At 42.6% G+C, this 21,704-nt stretch overlaps 1 protein-coding gene across 1 annotated transcript; it reads left to right on the top strand.

Moving 5' to 3' along the window:
• Positions 1-5,988: 5,988 nt before the first annotated feature.
• Positions 5,989-20,955, top strand: CGA (glycoprotein hormones, alpha polypeptide). Its single transcript, XM_040428738.1, has 4 exons — positions 5,989-6,096; positions 12,943-13,049; positions 14,081-14,268; positions 20,865-20,955. Exons 2-4 carry the CDS (start codon positions 12,950-12,952, stop codon positions 20,937-20,939), a joined length of 363 nt encoding a protein of 120 aa, XP_040284672.1. The 5' UTR covers positions 5,989-6,096; positions 12,943-12,949; the 3' UTR covers positions 20,940-20,955.
• Positions 20,956-21,704: the final 749 nt, after the last annotated feature.

Raw genomic sequence — 21,704 nt, 5'->3', positions numbered from 1 at the left:
CACCCAAGCCATCCAATAGCTTACTGGCTCTCACTCAGATGAGAGCTGGTTTGGAATGTCTCATAGTGCACAAAGCTGCCATTGTAAGGTATGCCTGTCATCTGTCTCATGGATTGATTGATGGCTTGCATATACCTGGCTTTTGGAATATAGCCTTTGTGTGGTTGTCTATAGTATGGTGTAGATAATAAGAGTCCAAGACAAATCCAGACATTCTCTTAATGCTGGTTCCAAACCATTTTGATGGGTTTTCCATCAATTTCTCCCTTTTTTTGTGAACTAGACACCCTCTCTTCTTCAGAGCAGGGGGTGCCTGGTTTGATGCTTGGGTCTCCCATTGACTTTTATTGTATTAAATTGTACTCTAGCACCCACAGTATTGGTCTCAGCACTGCTGAGCATAGCAATGTTTGAGCCGAACAGCAGTTCGGCCAAGCATGCTTGCTAAACACTAAGGCCTCTTTCACACGGGCGTCGTGTGTGAGGGCTGGATAGGATGCCGGTGTGTCGCGGGAAAAGGCGCGATTTTTCAGCGTGAGTGCAAAGCGTTTTAATGCGTTTTGCACGCGCCTGAGAAAAATTGGCATGTTTGGTACCCAGACCCGAACCCAGACTTCTTCACAGAAGTTAGGGTTTGGGATCGGTGTTGTATAAATTTTATTATTTTCCCTTATAACATGGTTGGTTCTTTATACAGAATGCTAGGTAAATTAGGCATAGAGGGGTTAAAAAAATAAAATAAAAATAATTTAACTCACCTCATCCACTTGTTTGCGCTGCCTGGCTCGTCTTCTGTCTTCTGCTTTGATGACCTGGGAGGAAAAGGACCTTTGGTGATGTCACTGCGCTCTTCACATTGTCCATCACATGATCCATCACCATGTTATGGACCATGTGATGAGCGCAGTGATGTCACCAAAGATCCTTTTCCTCCCAGGTCATCAAAGAAAAAAAAGATGAGCCAGGCAGCACGAATAAGTGGATGAGGTGAGTTAATTTTTTTTATTTTTTTTAACCCCTTCATCCCTAATTTACTTAGCATTCTGTATTAACCCCTTAGGGACGCATGACGTACCGGTACGGCATGTTTCCCGAGTCCTTAAGGACCCATGACGTACCGTTATGTCATGAGTTTAAATCAAGATTGCGGAGCTGCGGGGGTTAATCGGAACAGGATGCCCGCTGAAATCATTCAGCGGGAATCCTGTCACAACGCCGGGGGGGGTCATATGACCCCTCCGTATCGGCGATCGCAGCAAACCGCAGGTCAATTCAGACCTGCGGTTTGCTGCGCTTTCTGCCGATTCTGATCAGGGACCGCGGGGATCAAACTTTAAAATGCCCCAAATTAAGTTTTTTTCACCCCCCCCCCTGCACCCCTGAATGATTTTATGCCGGCGGGTGGTGCAGGGGGATGTTGCAGGCTGTGCGGGCGGTGCGGGAGGCAGGCGGGATCGTGATCCCCCGCCCGCCTCCTCTTAAATAATCATTGGTGTACAGTGGTTATACCAGAGTGTCAGCACATTGCTGACACTCTGGTATAAACGGCTGACATCTGTGCTGTGATGTCAGCCGTTTAACCCTTTCCATACCGCGGTCCGTACGGACCGCTGTATGGAAAAGGTTAACTGTAAGAGGGGGCTCCTTCCCTCTCCCATCGGGGAGCTGCTGTGCCTTTGCAGCCCCCCGACAGGATGGGGTGACAGAGGGAGGGAGCCCCCCTCCTTACCCTTCCCCGTCTGCTCAGTTGTGGCCACAATTGAGCAGACGGGGAAGGTTCCCATGGCAACAGGACGCCTTCTCCTGCTGTCCATGGTGCTGAACAGATCTGTGCTAAAGGCATAGATCTGTTCAGACAAAGTGTAAGTAAAATACAGTGCAATACACTATATACTGTACTGTATTATACAGACATCAGACCCACTGGATCTTCAAGAACCAAGTGGGTCTAGGTAAAAAAAAAAAGTAAAAAAGTTAACATAAAAAAACACATTTATCACTGAATAAAAATTAAAAGAATAAAATACACTACACATATTAGGTATCGCCGCGTCCGTAACGACCTGATCTATAAAACGGTCATGTTATTTTCCCCGCACGGTGAACGCCATAAAAATAAAAAAATAAAAACTATGAGGAAATTGAAATTTTGCCCACCTTACTTCCCAAAAAAGGTAATAAAAGTGATCAAAAAAGTCGCATGTACGCCAAAATAGTACCAATAAAACCGTCATCTCATCCCGCAAAAATCATACCCTACCCAAGATAATCGCCCAAAAACTGAAAAAACTATGGCTCTTAGACTATGGAAACACTAAAACATGATTTTTTTTTGTTTCAAAAATGAAATAATTGTGTAAAACAGACATAAATAAAAAAAGTATACATATTAGGTATCTCCGCGTCCGTATCGACTGGCTCTATAAAAATATCACATGACCTAACCCCTCAGGTGAACACCGTAAAAAAATGAAAATAAAAACGGTGTAAAAATAGCCATTTTTTGTCATCTTATGTCACAAAAAGTGTAATAGCAAGCGATCAAAAAGTCATATGGACCCCAAAATAGTGGCAATCAAACCGTCATCTCATCCCACAAAAAATGAGACCCTACCTAAGATAATCGCCCAAAAACTGAAAAAACTATGGCTCTCAGACTATGGAGACACTAAAACATGATTTTTTGGTTTCAAAAATGAAATCATTGTGTAAAACTTACATAAATAAAAAAAATTGTATACATATTAGGTATCACCGCGTCCATGACAACCTGCTCTATAAAAATACCACATGATCTAACCTGTCAGATGAATGTTGTAAATAACAAAAAAAAAAATCGGTGCCAAAAAAGCTATTTCTTGTTACCTTGCCTCACAAAAAGTGTAATATAGAGCAACCAAAAATCATATGTACCCTAAACTAGTACCAACAAAACTTCCACCCTATCCCATAGTTTCTAAAATGAGGTCACTTTTTTGGAGTTTCTACTCTAGGGGTGCATCAGGGGGGTTTCAAATGGGACATGGTGTCCAGAAAAACAGTCTAGCAAAATCTGCCTCCCAAAAACCGTATGGCATTCCTTTCCTTCTGCGCCCTGCCGTGTGCCCGTACAGTAGTTTACGACCACATATGGGGTGTTTCTGTAAACTACAGAATCAGGGCCATAAATAATGAGTTTTGTTTGGCTGTTAACCCTTGCTTTGTAACTGGAAAAAAAATATTAAAATGGAAAATCTGCCAAAAAAGTGAAATTTTGAAATTGTATCTCTATTTTCCATTAAATCTTGTGCAACACCTAAAGGGTTAGCAAAGTTTGCAAAATCAGGTTTGAATACCTTGAGGGGTGTAGTTTCTTAGATGGGGTCACTTTTATGGAGTTTCTACTCTAGGGGTGTATCAGGGGGGCTTCAAATGGGACATGGTGTCAAAAAAAACAGTCCAGCAAAATCTGCCTTCCAAAAACCATACGGCGCACCTTTCCCTCTACGCCCGTATGGCATTCCTTTCCTTCTGCGCCCTGCCGTGTGCCCTTACAGTAGTTTACGACCACATATGGGGTGTTTCTGCAAACTACAGAATCGGGGCAATAAATATAGAATTTTGTTTGGCTGTTAACCCTTGCTTTGTTACTGGAAAAAATGGATTAAAATGGAAAATTTGCCCAAAAATTTAAATTTTTAAATTTCATCTCCATTTGCCAATAACTCTTGTGCAACACCTAAAGGGTTAACAAAGTTTGTAAAATCAGTTTTGAATACCTTGAGGGGTTTAGTTTCTAGAATGGGGTCATTTTTGGGCGGTTTCTATTATGTAAGCCTCACAAAGTGACTTCAGACCTGAACTGTTCCCTAAAAAGTGGGTTTTTAAAAATTTCTGAAAAATTTCAAGATTTTCTTCTAAACTTCTAAGCCTTGTAACATCCCCCAAAAATAAAATATCATTCCCAAATTGATCCAAACATGAAGTAGACATATGGGGAATGTAAAGTAATAACTATTTTTGGAGGTATTACTATGTATTATAAAAGTAGAGAAATCAAAACTTGGAAATTTGCAATTTTTTCCAAATTTTTGGTAAATTTGGTATTTTTTTTATAAATAAAAATAAAATTTTTTTAGTTCATTTTACCAGTGTCTTTAAGTACAATATGTGACGAAAAAACAATCTCAGAATGGCCTGGATAAGTCAAAGCGTTTTAAAGTTATCAGCACTTAAAGTGAAACTGGTCAGATTTGCAAAAAATGGCCAAGTCCTTAAGGTGAAATAGGGCTGAGTCCTTAAGGCAGTGTTTCCCAACCAGCGTGCCTCCAGCTGTTGCAAAACTACACCTCCCAGCATGCCCGCACAGCCAAACGGTTAAGAATGCTTATATTTTCCTTTATAACCATGTTATAAGGGAAAATAATAATGATTGGGTCCCATCCCGATCGTCACCTAGCAACCATGCGTGAAAATCGCACAGCATCCACACTTGCTTGCGGATGCTTGCGATTTTTACGTAGCCCCATTCACTTCCATCGTGCCTGCATTGCGTGAAAAACGCACAATATAGAGCATGCTGTGATTTTCACGCAACACACAAGTGATGCGTGAAAATCACTGCTCATGTGCACAGCCCCATAGAAATGAATGGGTCCGGATTCATTACCGGTGCAATGCGTTCAACTCACGCATTGCACCCGTGCGGAAAACTCGCCCGTGTGAAAGAGGCCTAAATGTGACATCACATGGCCTAGGAAAAGTTGGAGAAGGCCACAATGCTGCTGCAAGCGCCACTTTCTTATCAAACAACTGATCAGCAGGGGTCCCAGGTGTCGGCCCCCCACTGATCAGATACTGATGACTTAACTAGAAGATAGGTCATCAGTATTTAAAGTGGTTTTACCATCACATACAATGGGGGCATATTGCTAGGACATGCCCCCATTGTCTGATAGGTACGGGTCCCACCTCTGGGACCCGTACCTACAACAAGAACGAAGTGGGGAAATGAATGGACGACTCACTGCGCATGCACAGCCGCCCTTCATTCATTTCAATGGGGCTGCCGAAAATAGCCGATCGCAGGCTCGGCTATTTCCGTCTGCCCCATAGAAATTAATGGGAGCAGGGGCCGTGCGTGCGCGGTGTGCTCCCATTCACTTGTATGGGAGCAATGGGGAGCAGCGATTGGTGGTGGACAGACCCCAGGAAAACCGGGGTCCTCCAGCCACAGCTCTCCCTGCTCCGTTTTCCTTGTAGGTGCGGGTCCCAGAGGTGGGACACGCACCTATCAGACAGTGGGGGCATATCCTAGCGATATTCCCCCATTGTATGTGATGGGAATACCCCTTTAAGTCTCAGAAAACCCCTTTAATGGAACACATCAGTCAGATAGTGTTTCTAGAGTTTTTGTCTGTTTTCCTTTTTAATTTCAGTCACTTTTAATTGAGGCACTTACCCTTTCCTTCTCTTGTCACAGTGGATAGTCTGACTGAGAGTCAAGTGAGGCTGTTTGTTGTCCTAAATGTCCAACGAAAGGAGAAAGCTAAAGAGCCAAGACAGGAAGTAGAATATGTGGAGTGACTTATAAAAGAAAAGAAAATATTCACATATAGGTTGTTAATATGTGTTAAAAAGAATTTTGACGGTAGTGTCCCTTTAAAAGACAGAAGCCATGACACCAGCTTAAGCAGAGTATTAGGTTGCAGTTAGTTTTCCACACTAATGAATCTCTGCACTGCTATACATTTTTTTGCCTAAACCTGCCACAGGTAACACATTTGAGGAAGGACAGGATGCAAGTCGATGATTCAGAAATTAATTCTGTGATTGCACATCTTGATAATAACCTGACACCGGCAGCGCGATAGAAGGTAAACTTAATATGAATTTTAAACACACAAAATGATTAAGTGGATTTAAAAGTAATTACTTTAAGAGCTAGTCAGCAGCCAACAGACGGGGCGTTTATCCCAAGCTTATCTAGTATATCTAGTGTTCTAGGAGCAGACTGATATAAAAGGGGAGAGCAAAATACAGTAACTGCAAAAGAAGTTCAGTCTGACAGTGAGAGAAAATCCGACAACAGGCTTATCCCTGCCTCAGAGGATACAGGTACAAGAGCACTTTCTTACTCTATTGTGCAGTACTTTTGTGGAGTGGAGGATATATTGTATATAGATCTCACATATCATGGAGTTTCCAGGACTTTACTACTGATGAGTTATCAGAGGATAGGTCATCAGTATCAGGTTGCTGGAGCCCGAATCCAGACATCCCATGATCAGTTGTTTTCAGGAGTTGCTGCATCAGAACCGGGCACCGGAACTACACAGCTCTATACGCCATGTAGTGGCCATGTCTGGTTACTGCAGAGCTGCTTCCATTCATGCTGTGTAGTTCCAATGCCTGGTTGCAATATAGCTTATTGGTGGGACTTTTAGCTGCAGGATTTTGTCTACGTTTTGCTTTTTTCATCCTGATTATAGAAAAATAGCAAAAAATAATTTGATTTTGTGTAACAACAGTAATCTTTGTCACAAAAGCCACATAACCCACACCCTTAATACACCTTACCTCTTGGAGAAAATTTCTCCAGAATGAGTCTGACAGACCCTATGCATCAGTAAACGGTGCTTGTGTAGGTCCCTACTATGGAGCTGTATGACCTCCATGCTCTGTATAAGCACTGTGCTTGTGTGCATGCGCCCTTAACCTGAGGGGTCCTAGTTATGTAGAAGTCCATAGATTAAATATGGAAACCCGAATTAATTAAAAATGAAGGATATTTCATTGTATAGACTAGAGAAGCCTACTCTGCAAAAGCCAAAGTTGGGGGCAGAGTGGCCCTAGACCTAGACAGGGAAATTTTCCAGTGGGCTGATGCCCAGGGAGCCACACAAGCCCTCCTTACGGCTGTTTGCTGGATACATAGGGATCTGATGCTCTCAGCATTACATAATGCTGTGGGCATCAGGACTTATGTATCAGGCTGGTGGTGGTAAGTGCTCTCCTGCATTCAATTGTATATACTGTAGTGAGGACGGCAGTAAAAAATTCCTTAAGAAAGCCTGTCTACACAGATCAAGGAGATCAAGCTATTGAAGTGCTGCCATAATTTGTATGAGTGTATATTATCTTCTGACACTAGGTGGCAGCCAATCCCTTCTTCAGTATTCAGGATAGAGTAAAAAAATGTTTTAGTATTGCCATCATTATTGACATGAATCTCTTGTTTAACTGTGGACAAAAGAAATTATTTGAAGTGCATTGGTTATTTGGCAACTTCTCGAATACATCAGTTATAAAAACTGGTAAGGCTGAGTTCACACTAAGGTTATTTGGTCAGGTACTTCCATCAGTTAGGCTTCTTGCACACGAACGTTGTGCATCCGTTCCGTGCATTCACCTTGCACACGAACGTGCCGTGTTTTGGAGTCCGCAAACAGACGGCCCATTATAGAAATGCCTATTCTTGTCCGCAAAACGGACAAGAATAGGACATGATCTATAATTTTTGCGGGTCCACGGAACGGAGCAACGGATGCAGACAGCACATGGAATGCTGTCCACATCTTTTGCGGCCCCATTGAAGTGAATTGGTCCACACCCGAGCTGCAATAAATGAGGTTGGGATGCGGAACCAAACCACGTTCGTGTGCAAGAGGCCTTATTGTGAGTCAAAACCTGGAGTGGGTCAAAAACATAGAACAGGTGCAGATCGTTCCATTATACCTTATCTCTGAGTAGGCTTCGCTACAATAACTGATGGAAATAACTGATCAAATAACTGAAGTGTGAACTCAGCTTAAGCTGGTAGGCGTTTCAGGTGACAGCATAAGCAAAAGTTACCCTTAAAAAATACATATAGGCCCTGATTTATCAAGATCAGCTTTGAAAGACTTGATGTCACTAGGAGGATGTATTTTATTTATGATAGGGCTCTTGCCTCGTCATGAATGACATGCATACTCTGGCAGTCTGCGCGCCAGATTGAAATCTGTGCCATCTTGTAGCTGCCGTAGATTTCACTCATCATTTATGGTAGACAACTGGTGTAAATGATGATAAATATGCCAATGCAGGTGGCACTGCCCACGCCCTTCTCATACCCCTATTTTGGAAAGTGGTGAGGGTGACTAAATGCAGTCGCAATAGTGTTTAAGAAGTTATAAACTCTGGGTTTGCAACTTTTTTTATGCAAAAGAACAAGTGTATGGGGAAGATAAATCCCCTCTATAGAATTTATATTGTTGTCACCACGAAATTCTGTACAACCTGCAGGCAGCATGTTATAGAGCAGATGGAGCTGAGCAGATTGATGCATAGTTTTGTGGGGGAAAATTCATAAAAAAACAACAACTTGTATTTTATTCTTTTAAACCGCAGTTCTTTTTATGCTTATGAGTCATGTGGGTGGAGCCACTTAGTGACTGACAGCTAAATCTGAATGAATAAGCATACAGAGAAGGCTGCCAATCACCTAGTAGGACCGCCCACATGACTTCTAAGCATGGAAAGAGCAGAGTATTAAATGAATAAATTACAACTTTTACAGAATCTTTCCGCACAAAACTATACATCAATCTGCTCAGCTCCTCCTGCTCTATAACCTGCTGCCTGCAGATTGCACTGCGTTTCGTGGTGACAGTTTCCCTTTAAACCAGGCACAATGCATTGTAGGGCTACTTTTGCTGACTGCAATGATAATTTTCACTTAGTGATTTGTTACTTCCTTCTAGAGAAAAAGCACTTTTAATCTATATGCAAATGAGAAGTTAAGTGCACTGAAGGCAGGCCCAAGCCACTCTGTGCACTCTCGCTCCACCTGCTTCCTCTGCCAGCTGCTCCCTTTCCTTCTTAATTGATAGGGCCAGGGGAGATGACTATGCAGGAACCTGGCCCTAGAAGGAGAGGAGGGCTAGCAGAGGAAGCAGGCAGAGCAAGTGTGCACAGAGTGGCTTGGGTCCGCCCTCGGTGCACTTAACTGCTCATTTTCATATGGATTAAAAGTACTCTTTTTCCATAATGAAGAAATGAATCACTAACTGAAAGCTATCATTACATTCAGCTGAGATAGCCCTACAAGTCTGTGTGTCTGGTTTAATGGTGGATTTCATGGTGACAGATTCCCTTTAATGATCAATTACAATAGTGAAACTTATAGATGTGATATACAATTCCTATTTATGTGGTATGCCACTGCAAACTTTCAAGGACATAATACCACATGGTATCATATTGTAATTTGTTAAATTCTATGTATAAGGCCTCATGCACACGGCCGTGTCCGTTTTGCAGCCCGCAAACAGCGGGACCGCAATATACATGCACTGACAGTGTGCACCCTGCATCACGAATGCAGACCCCTTCATTTGAATGGGTCCACAAGTCAGAAGGTCCGGTGCAGAACGGAGGCACGAAACCCCAGGTAGTGCTTCCATGGGGTTTCTCTCCATGTTTCCGCACCGCAAAAAAAGTTGTGTGCGCACTGTTTTTTTATGATGCGGCCGGATCACGGACCCATTCAAGTTGAATGGGTCTGGATCCGTCTGCGTAAGCCACACAGATGTTGTCCGTGTGTTTGGGACTGCAAATTGCGGTCCCTGATGCACGAAACGGCCGATCAACGGCCGTGTGCATGAGGCCTAATACAAGGCAAACCAAAGCAGGCTATAGTCAGGAGAAAAACAAGAACAGCATGACATTTCTGAAAGGGTGGTCAAAACGCTTTAAGCCTCATTCACACGTCACTGTTCGGTCAGTGATTTCCATCAGCAATTTTGATCCAAAACCAGGTGCGGTTCTAAACACAGAACAGGTGCAAATCTTTCCCTTAGGGCTCATTCATACGACCGTGGTTTGGTTCCACATTTTTGCGTCTCGGGTGTGGACCCATTCACTTCATGGGGGCCGCAAATTATGCGAACAGCTCTCCATGTGCTGTCCACATCCATTGCTCCGTTCCGTGGCCCCGCAAAAATTATAAGTCATGTCCTATTCTTGTCCATTTTGCGGACAAGAATAGGCATTTCTATAAAAGGCTGTCCGTTCCGTTCCGCAAATTGCGGAAGACACACGGGCGGCATCCGTGTTTTGCGGATCCGCAATTTGCGATCCTCAAAACACGGCACGTTCGTTTAAACAAGCCCTTATACCTTATGTCTGTGGAGGTTCCACTCCTGGTTCTGGCTCACAATCACTGATGGAAATCACTGACCAATACACTGACGTGTGAATGTGGCTTTACAGACATTATCATCACTTGCTGTCTCCGATGGGGCTCACAATCTAAGTTCCCTATCAGTATGTCTTTGGAGTAAAAACAGATGAGCAAATATTTGTAAAAGTAAAGCCACTTTCACATCAATGTATTCTGGTTAATATTTTAAATCAGTAAATGTAAGGGTAGAGTCTGACGGCGCAGAAGGCCACATGCAGGGAAGCCATGCTCACCCACAGCAACCAATGGCTGCCGAAATTTGCCACAAGATCATGCAGCCATTGGTTGTTATGGGTGGCCACACCTTCAGGCCTTACCATAAGCCAAAACACAAAAGAGGTGCAAATCTCCCCATTAGGCCTCTTGCCCGCTACCGTATGCCCTCCGAGATATACGGTCCATGAGCGGGCCATATGTCCCGAAGCGGCATTGATCTCCCGTGTGCACGATCAATGCCGCTCCGGGACATTAGACGGCTCACGGACCGTATATCTTGGAGGGAATACGGTCGTGGGCAAGAGGCCTTATACTTTTTCTCTGTGTAGCATCCACTCCTGGTGCGGACTTTAGTATACAACTGATACCAGCACCATATCTGCTCCTGAGCCCATACGGTCACAGGGCCCTACATGTACGTTGGCTGGTGTTTGAAAAAATAAATATGATTGCAAAGCTGCATATAGCTTTTAAGGCCATGTTAACATCACAGTTTCATTTTTGGTTCTTCTGATTGGTCAGAAGAATAGAAACATTAAAAAAACTGATCTTTTGTTTTGAGATTCTGTTGTACTCATTTTGCATCCTGCGAGGAGGACTTTTTCTCACGTCTAAAATAACAGATCTCTGATGGAACCGACAAAAGGGGTTATCCCATTTAAAGGGGTTATCCCATGACTAATGTAAAAAATGAAAATCAGACATCATATAGTACGTGACAATCTCTTTCTAACAAAGCTAGAACCAGACCTGTACCCAGGGGCAGACTGGGAACCTAAAGTGGCCCTGGAAAAAATACTAAAAGTGGCCCCATTTTGTAGTCCTGTCCAAAATGATGGAAGGCAAGGCCAGCAATACCATATTGCGGCACATTATACCACCCCAACAGAGCCAAATACCACAGTCCATTTCAAAACACTAGCAGCAGCACAAAATACGTCCCCAAAAACTTCCACTGGCTGGTCCCCTGAGCAAGTGGCCCACCTGGTAATTTCCCTGTAAGGTCTATGGCCAATCTGCCTCTGCCTGTACCTCACATGGATCCAGAGATCTCCCCATTCATTGCTCTGCTAGATTTATATAAAGCTGGCAGTTCAAGGGGAGTGTCTTTTCTGCTGCAGCTCAGGGGGCGTGTCTCAGCTCTCCCTATCACAGCTCAGGAGGCAGCTGAAGGATGAAACTGAGCATGTGCGGCCTTCTCAGTGAGCAGGACAAAGAAATAAGAAAAACAACAAAGAGCAGGTGGCACTAGACAGATATACAGTACAGACCAAAAGTTTGGACACAACTTCTCATTCAAAGAGTTTTCTTTATTTTCATGACTTTGAAGGCATCAAAACTATGAATTAACACATGTGGAATTATATACATAACAAACAAGTGTGAAACAACTGAAAATATGTCATATTCTAGGTTCTTCAAAGTAGACACCTTTTGCTTTGATTACTGCTTTCCATACTCTTGGCATTCTCTTGATGAGCTTCAAGAGGTAGCCCCTGAAATGGTCTTCCAACAGTCTTGAAGGAGTTCCCAGAGATGCTTGGCACTTGTTGGCCCTTTTGCCTTCACTCTGCAGTCCAGCTCACCCCAAACCATCTCGACTGGGTTCAGGTCCGGTGACTGTGGAGGCCAGGTCATCTGGCGCAGCACCCCATCACTCTCCTTCATGGTCAAATAGCCCTTACTTTCAAAGTTTTCCCAATTTTCCGGCTGACTGACTGATCTTCATTTCTTAAAGTAATGATGGCCACTCGTTTTTCTTTACTTAGCTGCTTTTTTCTTGCCATAATACAAATTCTAACAGTCTATTCAGTAGGACTATCAGCTGTGTATCCACCTGACTTCTCCTCAACGCAACTGATGGTCCCAACCCCATTTATAAGGCAAGAAATCCCACTTATTAAACCTGACAGGGCACACCTGTGAAGTGAAAACCATTTCAGGGGACTACCTCTTGAAGCTCATCAAGAGAATGCCAAGAGTGTGCAAAGCAGTAATCAAAGCAAAAGGTGGCTACTTTGAAGAACCTAGAATATGACATATTTCCAGTTGTTTCACACTTGTTTTTTATGTATATAATTCCACATGTGTTAATTCATAGTTTTGATGCCTTCAGTGTGAATCTACAATTTTCATAGTCATGAAAATAAAGAAAACTCTTTGAATGAGAAGGTGTGTCCAAACTTTTGGTCTGTACTGTACTTGACAGATATATTTATTCAATAAGTGTCTATACAAAATTTTTAATTATATAGAATCATAAAATAATTCAGATCCAGGGGCTGGTTTGAAAACTGTAAAATATTTGTCATGGGACAACCCCTTTAAGTATGTACATATAAGCAGGTCTCATTTTTGCTTAAATGTAAAATGATCAAAAATGGGACCTTTAGGTGCTAAACTAGCAACTTGCCTTGTTTTTCTTTTCTTTGTATGACTGAAGATCGGCTTCTTTTTTGCCTCTATGAGATGTATGTGTTAGTGTATGATATGAAATTAATTGTCCGTTTTTTTTATTGAAGGAACACTATGGATAGTTATGGAAAGTACATAGCAGTTGCTCTGGTGTTTTTCTCAGTCTGTATGCATGTCATTCATTCCTTCCCTGAAGATAATTTTCTGGCCCCAGGTAATGATGTCTTCTATCAACTACCTATATAGTTAATGATATGTCTATGTGTTCTGATTCTGTATTATTTTTTAATGGAAGACCATCATCAGTTTTCACCCTGTAAAACTGCTGGCAGCTCTAGTTAGAGGTTCTCCATGGCCCCTACCTAGTGTGCTCACCAGTTTTGCATGGTCAGACCTGTTGACAGACTCCATCAGTGTCGAACTGGGCTCTATAGGGCCCACCAGTAAAATTTATTTTTGGGGCCCACCATATCTATGCATCCAAATATTACCTGCTCACAGATCAGCAGACAGCAGCTAAATCCTACAAGATGATTGATTATGGGGTCCCTGCAGCAATTTTGAGAAGGCAGGTCTCTGGGAAATGAGAACACTGGCTGTCCTGCCACTGTACCTGTAAAGGCTACTTTCACACTGGCATTTCTGGGTCTGCTTGTGAGATCCGTTTCAGGGCTCTCACAAGCGGCCCAAAACGGATCAGTTCAGCCCCAATGCATTCTGAATGAATAAGGATCCGTTCAGAATGCATCAGTTTGGCTGCGTTTGGTCTCCGTTCCGCTTTTCAGGCGGACACCAAAATGCTGCTTGCAGCGTTTTGGTGTCCGCCTGACGATACGGAGCCAAACGGATCCGTCTTGACTTACAATGTAAGTCAATGGGGACGGATCCGTTTTCACTGACACAATATGGTGCAATTGAAAACGGATCCGTCCCCCATTGACTTTCAATGTATGTCAGGACAGATCCGTCTTGCTCTCTAGGCATCGGCTACCCGGAAAATATCTCTTTAAGGTTTGGCCAGTCCGCTCCTGTTCTTGATATACAGTATTTCAAAAGTTCTAAATGTTTTTCAGCCATTTTCCAAGATCTTGCAATCTCCTAGAAGCAAATATTTTATGACATTAGGCAAATTCGTTTTCATCACAAGGATGTAATTCATACAGGGCCCATACTGTTATGTAATATGAATATTAAAAGCTGACTTTGTGCCTACCTTCAACAAAGGTTTTTATTTGTCTGTGCCAGCTTGCTCAGAATGCAGACTGAAGCAAAATGCATATTTTTCAAATATTGGGAAAGGACCAATATTTCAGTGCAGTGGATGCTGCTTCTCCAGGGCTTACCCTACCCCAATGAGATCAAAGAAGACAATGCTGGTGCCAAAGAACATCACTTCTGAGGCTAAGTGCTGTGTGGCAAAAACACAATCCAGGGTAAGTAGTCATTTCTGTCCCCCCCCCCTCAATTCTTGATTATTGCATAGCTTTTCAAGAAAAATCAAAAACGGTCTGTTATGTTCCAGCTAATAGTTAAAGCTAAGATTACACAGATTCACAAAGATAGCTTATGACAGGAACTCAGTGTACTGCCTTAGTGGTCTTTGCTGTGTACATGGAAATTTAACTGATTATTATCTGCCTGCCACTGACCATGTCAGTGACTAAAATGTGACACATTTTCACCAACTTAATGGAAACGAATGAGCATTGTCCTGGGCCGACTGGGTCAACCACAAATTTAATAATAGACCCTAATTTATTAAGCTCATAAGCTCCCTCTGGGGGTGTTCGCTGGCAGACAGCTTTTTATCTTTTAAATCTTCATTTATACAGGGGATTTTGATCGCTGTATAAAAAAAAAAACAAGGTTATGATCATTATAAAGATAGCATATCATTTTGTACATAAACCAACATGGTCTTTAAAAGTAGACATTCACCTTAACCCCTTAAGGACCCTGCCATATTTCACCTGAAGGTCCAGGCCTTTTTTTGCAAATCTGACGTGTCAATTTATGTGGTTATAACTTTAAAACGCTTTTACTTATCCAGGCCCTTCTGAGATTGTTTTCTTGTCACATATTGTACTTCATGACAGTGGTAAAATTGAGTCAAAAAATGTATTTTTATTAATAAAAAAATACCAAATTTACCCCAAATTTTTCAAAAATTCCAAATTTCTATTTCTCTACTTTTATAATAGATAGTAACACCTTCAAAAATAGTTATTACTTTACATTTCCCATATGTCTACTACATGTTTGGATCATTTTGTGAATGCCATTTTATTTTTGGGGACGTTAGAAGGTTTAGAAGCAAATCTTGAAACTTTTCAGAAAATTTCCAAAACCCACTTTTTAAGGACCAGTTCAGGTCTGAAGTCACTTTGTGAGACTTACATAATAGAAACCACCCAAAATGACCCCATTTTAGAAACGACACCCCTCAAGGTATTCAGAATTGATTTTACAAACTCTGTTAACCCTTTAGATGTTCCACAAGAATTAATGGAAAATGGAGATGAAATTTCAGAATTTCACTTTTTTGGCAGATTTTCCATTTTAATCAATTTTTTGCCACTAACAAAGCAAGGGTTAACAGCCAAAAAAACTCTATTTATTGCCCTGATTCTGTAGTTTACAGAAACACCCCATATGTGGTTGTAAACTTCTGTATGGGCAAACTGCATTACACAGAACGAAAGGAACGCCATATGGTTTTTTGAAAGCAGATTTCACTGGGATAATTTTAAGCTGCCATGTCACATTTGAAGACCCCTTGATGTACCCCTAGAGTATAAACTCCCAAAAAGTGACCCCATTTTAGAAACTACACCCCTCAAGGTATACAAAACTGTTTTTTTACAAACTTTGTTAACCCTTTAGGTGTTCCACAAGAATTAATAGAAAATAGAGATGAAATTTCAGAATTTCACTTTTTTGGCAGATTTTCCATTTTAATCCATTTTTCCAGTTACAAAGCAAGGGTTAACAGCCAAACAAAACTCAATATTTATGGCCCTGATTCTGTAATTTACAGAAACACCCTATATGTGGTCGTAAACTGCTGTACGGGCACAAGGCATTGCGCAGAAGGAAAGGAACGCCATATGGTTTTTGGAAGGCAGATTTTGCTGGACTGTTTTTTTGACACCATGTCCCAGTTTTAGTGTCTCCATAGTCTGAGAGCCATAGTTTTCTCAGTTTTTGGGCGATTGTCTTAGGTAGGGTATCATTTTTGAGGGATGATATGACGGTTTGATTGGCACTATTTTGAGGTATCTATGACTTTTTGATCGCTTGCTATTACACTTTTTGTGATGTTAGGTGACAAAAAATGGATTTTTTGACACGTTTTTTTTTTTTTACCGTATTCACCTGAGGGGTTAGGTCATGTGATATTTTTATAGAGAAGGTTATTACGGATGCGGCAATACCTAATATGTCAACTTTTTTGGATTTTGGAGGGTATACGCCTTTTTGATTGCTTGGTGTTGCACTTTTAGTGATGTAAGGTGACCACAAAATTGTTTATTTAGCAGTTATTTTGCATTTTTTTTGACGGTGCTCACCTGAGGGGTTAGGTCATCTGATAGTTTTATCCTGACGCGGCGATACCTAATATGCCTACTTTTCTTTTTAGCCTATTTTTTTTTAAAAAAATTACGTTATTTTGGCAAAAGGATATATATATATATATATATATATATATATTATATTTTTTACTTGAAACTTGTAATTTTTTGGGAAAACTTTATTTTTTACACTTTTTTTTCACTTAATTTTTTGTCCCACTCTGGGACTTCAACTTTTGGGGGTCTGATCCCCTTTACAATGCATGACAATACAGGGGGCTGGATCTCACAGGCTTTCAACTGGAAGGCAGCCACGATGCCTAAGGAAGGCATCGTGCTGCCTTCCATGCCATCGGGTTCCCGTCACAGCAGCACAGGGACCCGATGGCTGCTTTCTCCCCGCACGGACATTGCACGTGCCGTGGTCAGCGCTGACTGCGGCTGTGCAGGGGTTAATCCGCCGACATCGGTGATTTCACCGATGCCGGCACATGCAGCTGCGGTCTGGCTATCAGTGACTGCCGGACCCCTGCCTCTGATCAGGCGGGCGCAGCTCCTGCACCCGCCCGATCACCATGACGTACAGGTACTTCTCTGGTCCTTAAAGAGGACCTTTCACCAGAAGAAAGCCTCTAAACTGACTATACACAAGTGTAGAGCGGCGCCCAGGGATCCCGCTGTACTTACTGTTATCCCCGGGCGCCGCTCCGTTCTCCGGTTATAGCCTCCGGTATGTAAGTAGTTAGGCTCCACCCACTTGATCCTGCCGGCGTCTTCTTCTCCTATGCTGTAGCGCTGGCCAATCGCAGCGCTCAGCTCATAGCCAGGCTACTTCTGAAGATCATAGGAGCCTTATTTTTTTATAAGTTTGATCGCCCCCCTCATTATCTGTTCTTTGAGCTCTGAAGCTGACAACAAACAAAGTGGGAAGTAAGGGAAAGGATATCACAGCAGTACAGTGCTGGCAGATTCCACAGAAGGGAGACACCCTTGCTTCTGAGAGAAATGCATCTAGCTGTGCTGCTGAAGAGGGGAATAATTAAGCTGAAAAAGACATTATGGAAGCCCAAAATAAGACCTATTCCTTCACAGTTATGATTCTACAAAAAAGCACAGCCATTATGCAAGCTTTTTTGAAAACTTAGGTACACTTTAAAGCGGCTCTTTCACCAGATCACCCCTGTTAAACCAGGCACATAGCCTAGTACCACAGGTGATCCTGCAAATTAAAATAATACCTTCCTCCTCACTGTCGGTGCCATGGTTCTTGATAAAATCATACTTTTATTTATTTGCTGGCAGGCAAAGTCGAACACCAGAAGGCAGACTTTTTCATTGCGAGCACAGCTATGTGTATTATTTTAAGCTGCAGGATCACCCCTGGTTTAATGGGGGGGGGGGGGGTTGATCTTGCGACAGAGCCACTTGAAGGGTACGTATATGTTCAAAAAAGGTTGCATAATGGCAGGGGCGGACACAGACAACAGAGGGCCCCTATGCAAGGAATGTACCTGGGCCCCCCACCCCAAACCATATATACAAATATATACAGTACGTGCAAATAAAAAACATCTTGTGAATATGGATCAATATGTTTACAGTATGTATATATATTTTTTTCATACTGGGCCACGCCTTTAACTCTGCCCAAAGCATAACTATACACAACCAGTCCCCTTAATGCCCCCACATAGTAATTATTCCCCCTTTGTACCTGCACATAGTAGTAATGCCCACACTGTGCCCCCTTCACAGTAGTTATGCCCAGATATGTGCCCTTTCATAGCAGTTATGCCCAGATATGCGCCCTTTCATAGCAGTTATGCCCAGATCTCTGTCTATTTCACAGTAGTTATGCCCAGAGATGCCCCCTGGACAGTAGCTATGCCAGATATGTGCCCCCTTCACAATAGTTATGTTCAGATATGTGCCTGCATTGCTGAGAAAAATGTTATTATATGCAAACGGGGCATTACGATTACTCCTAGAGGCTCCACTCTTTCTGTAACTGCCATGTCCTCTACACTTTACCATGGCCAGGTGTGATGACATTTTCACTGTCCTGTCAAAGTAGACTGGGAGCAGCAGTTTCAAAGAAACCGAAGCCTCTAGGTGTAATGGTAATGCCCTGTTGCTCCTACAGGCTAATTTGCATAAATTAAAACATCATTTTTCTCAGCAATGTGGGCACATATGAACATGCACTGATGGACGGCTTTACAGGCTAAGGCAGGGCCAAAGCCCATCCATTAGTGCCGGTGACGTCACTGGGCTCACTGCTAGATGGAAACCCCCCCACCATAGTACCCCTATAGTGCCCTCAGTACTAATAAGGCACCCCTAATAGAAATAAGGCCAATCTATAAGGCATCCCTATGGAGCCCTCAGTAGTAATGCCGCCATCACTGCCCACAGTATTGATAATGATCCCTGCAGTGCCCCCCGTAATTATAATACCTCCTGCTGTACCACCTGCAGTTATAATCTTCTCTGTAGCGCCCCCATAAATTATAATGCCTGTCCTCTCCCTCCAGTCTTCTATACAATACAGTCCCATGTAAATGATATCACTCCTCTCCCTCCAGTCTTCTATACCATGTAGTCCCATGTAAATAACACCAGTCCTCTCCCACCAGTCTTCTATATGATACAGTCCCATGTAAATAACCTCTCTTCCTTACAGTCTTCTATAACATACAGTCCCATGTAAATAACTTAAAGGGGTTGTCCAGGTTCATATCTGAACCCAGACATGCTCATAATTTCACCCAGGCCCCTTGATGTTAGCATCGGAGCATCTCATGCTCCGATGCTCTCCTTTGCCCTGTGCTGCATCGCGTGTGTTCGGTGACATCACCGGCTCTGATGGTTGAGCTTTAGCGCTGCCCTAGCCATTTTACAGGCTAGGTCAGCGCTAAAGCCCGCTCATCAGTGCCTGTGACGTCAAACGTCACCGGGCTCACTGCTGGGTGGAAGCCTCTACCTGGCAGCCCTATGGAGAGCCCGGTACGTCACCGGAACTCCACAAAATGCCTTTTCCCTGCGCGATTTAGCACAGGGCAAAGGAGAGCATTGAAGCATGAACTGCTCCAATGCTCCTGTCAGGGGGGCTGCCTGGGTGAAAATGGGGATATGAACCCCTTTAAATCACCTCCTTCAGCCCCTCCAACACATATTCCAATGTAAATAACATCACCCCTTACCCTCCAGTCCTCTATAATATCCAGTCCCATGTAAATAACACCAGTCATCTCCCCCTAATCTTCTGTAACATACAGTCCCATGTAAGTAGCAGCCATCTCCTCCCTTCAGCCCTTCTAACATACAGTCCCAGTTAAATAACATATTTCCCTCCCACTAAGCAGGGAGGAGCTAAAATGGGAGAACCACATCCCCCAGCATTTCTCTGACACTCATTCCATGGCATCACAGGTCTCCACTGCTGAGCACTGCCTCTTTCTGCACTGGTCACATGATGGTGACCTCATCACAGGTCCTACCACCACTTCCAGTGTTGAAAAGGACACATGACTATGATGTCATTGCAGGTCCTTCAGCTATGGAGTATAGGCAGAACTGGCAGCAGATTCACAGTAAGTCCTGACCAGCCCTCCACCCCCCCAAACGCCCCAACCCCCGACCTCCACCCCAAGACTACCAGGTTACTCTGGCAGAGGAAGAGAGTGAAAAAATAATAAAATAAAAAACACCTCAGCTGGCACTGGGAAGGGCCCCCCTCACTCTCTGGGCCCCCATGCAACTGAACCAGCTGCACAGGTAATATGTCCGCCCCTACATAATGGTTGTGCTTCTTTGTAGAATCTGTGAAGGAATAGGTCTTATTTTGGGTTTCCCTAATGTCTCTTTCAGCCTAATTATTCCCCTCTTCAGCATTTCTTTTAGAAGCAGGGGTGTCATGTCTACTGATGTCTAAACAGACCCTCTCCCCTTGATTGACAGCGCTAGAGTAAGACTTCGATTTGGTATAGCACTGTCAATCAAGGAGAGGGGATGTGTTAAGATGTCAGTAGGCGTCACATAGTGGTGCTCGTACAGAAAAAGCCCACCTCCTGGTGTTCGAAATTGCCTGCCACCAAAGGAATAAAAGTACAATTTTATCAACAACCATGGCGCCGACAGTGAGGAGGAAGATATTATTTTAAACTTCATGAGCTATGTGCCTGGTTTAATAGGGGTGATCTGGTGACAGAACTGCTTCAAGGGTTGTTTTCCATCTGCTGAGCCATATGTGGTGCCAAATATATGTGTAAGGTCTTGTATAGAAGATACACATAACTCATGGATACCACCTTTGGGAAAGTGGAGAAACATTCAATGGTTGTAGAACACTAGTGACAAATGAATTACTTTATATTATGAAAGTTTTCCAAGTCTTTCTGTAAGTTCTCAATTTACATAGCATTATTAATTGTTAACATTTGTTTCTTTCATTTTAGGTGACAATAAATGGTATGAAGATTGAGAATCACACTGCTTGTCACTGCAGTACATGCCTCTACCATAAATTTTAAATGTTACATCTTATGTTAAAAAAAAAGTCACTTTAAACATCTTTAAACTTTTTTTTTTTACCACATCAAAAAATGTTCTTAGCCTAATGTGCCTGAATGTCAGTACATTTATTCTTCACTATAATTACTGTCACTGCATTAAAATAAAATTGAAAATGCCTTTCTGCATTAAAATAAGATAGAATTGCTATTTTATTTAGATCTGCTTTTTTAGGACTGTAAGCATGTGATGTGCCTTTTGTAAATCACTAGAAGTGTCTGCAATTGTAAAATGTGAGAAAAACAGAATGATTCATAGACGTCTTTCTAATGGAGGGTGCACAGCAATCATTTGGATATCAAACCATTTGTATTACCTATCATATAGCAGTAGTCTACAACAGGTGGCTCTCTTAGGCTCCTTGCAGGCGAGCGATACAGATTAGGTCCTGATGCGTTCTGTTAAAAATGCGCGATTTCACAAGCAAGTTCATTCAGTTTTGCCTGCGATTGCGTTAAGTTGTTCAGTTTTTATCACGCGGGTGCAATGCGCATTGATGCGTTTTTCACGCGCTGATAAAAGACTGAAGGTTTACAAGCAACATCTCTTAGCTACCATCCATGAAAAACACATCGCATCCGCACTTGCTTCGGGCCAGGGTTGCGAGAAAAACGCAGAATATATAACATGTTGCAATTTTCACGCAACCCTTGTCTTTTGAAGGCATTTTACATGGAAAAGTTTTTCACCGTATTTTTTGTATGGCCCATTTATATATTTGTATA

Source organism: Bufo bufo, chromosome 4, assembly GCF_905171765.1.
Source record: "Bufo bufo chromosome 4, aBufBuf1.1, whole genome shotgun sequence".
NCBI lineage: Eukaryota > Metazoa > Chordata > Amphibia > Anura > Bufonidae > Bufo > Bufo bufo.
This window is presented reverse-complemented; position numbering and strand designations above follow the sequence as displayed.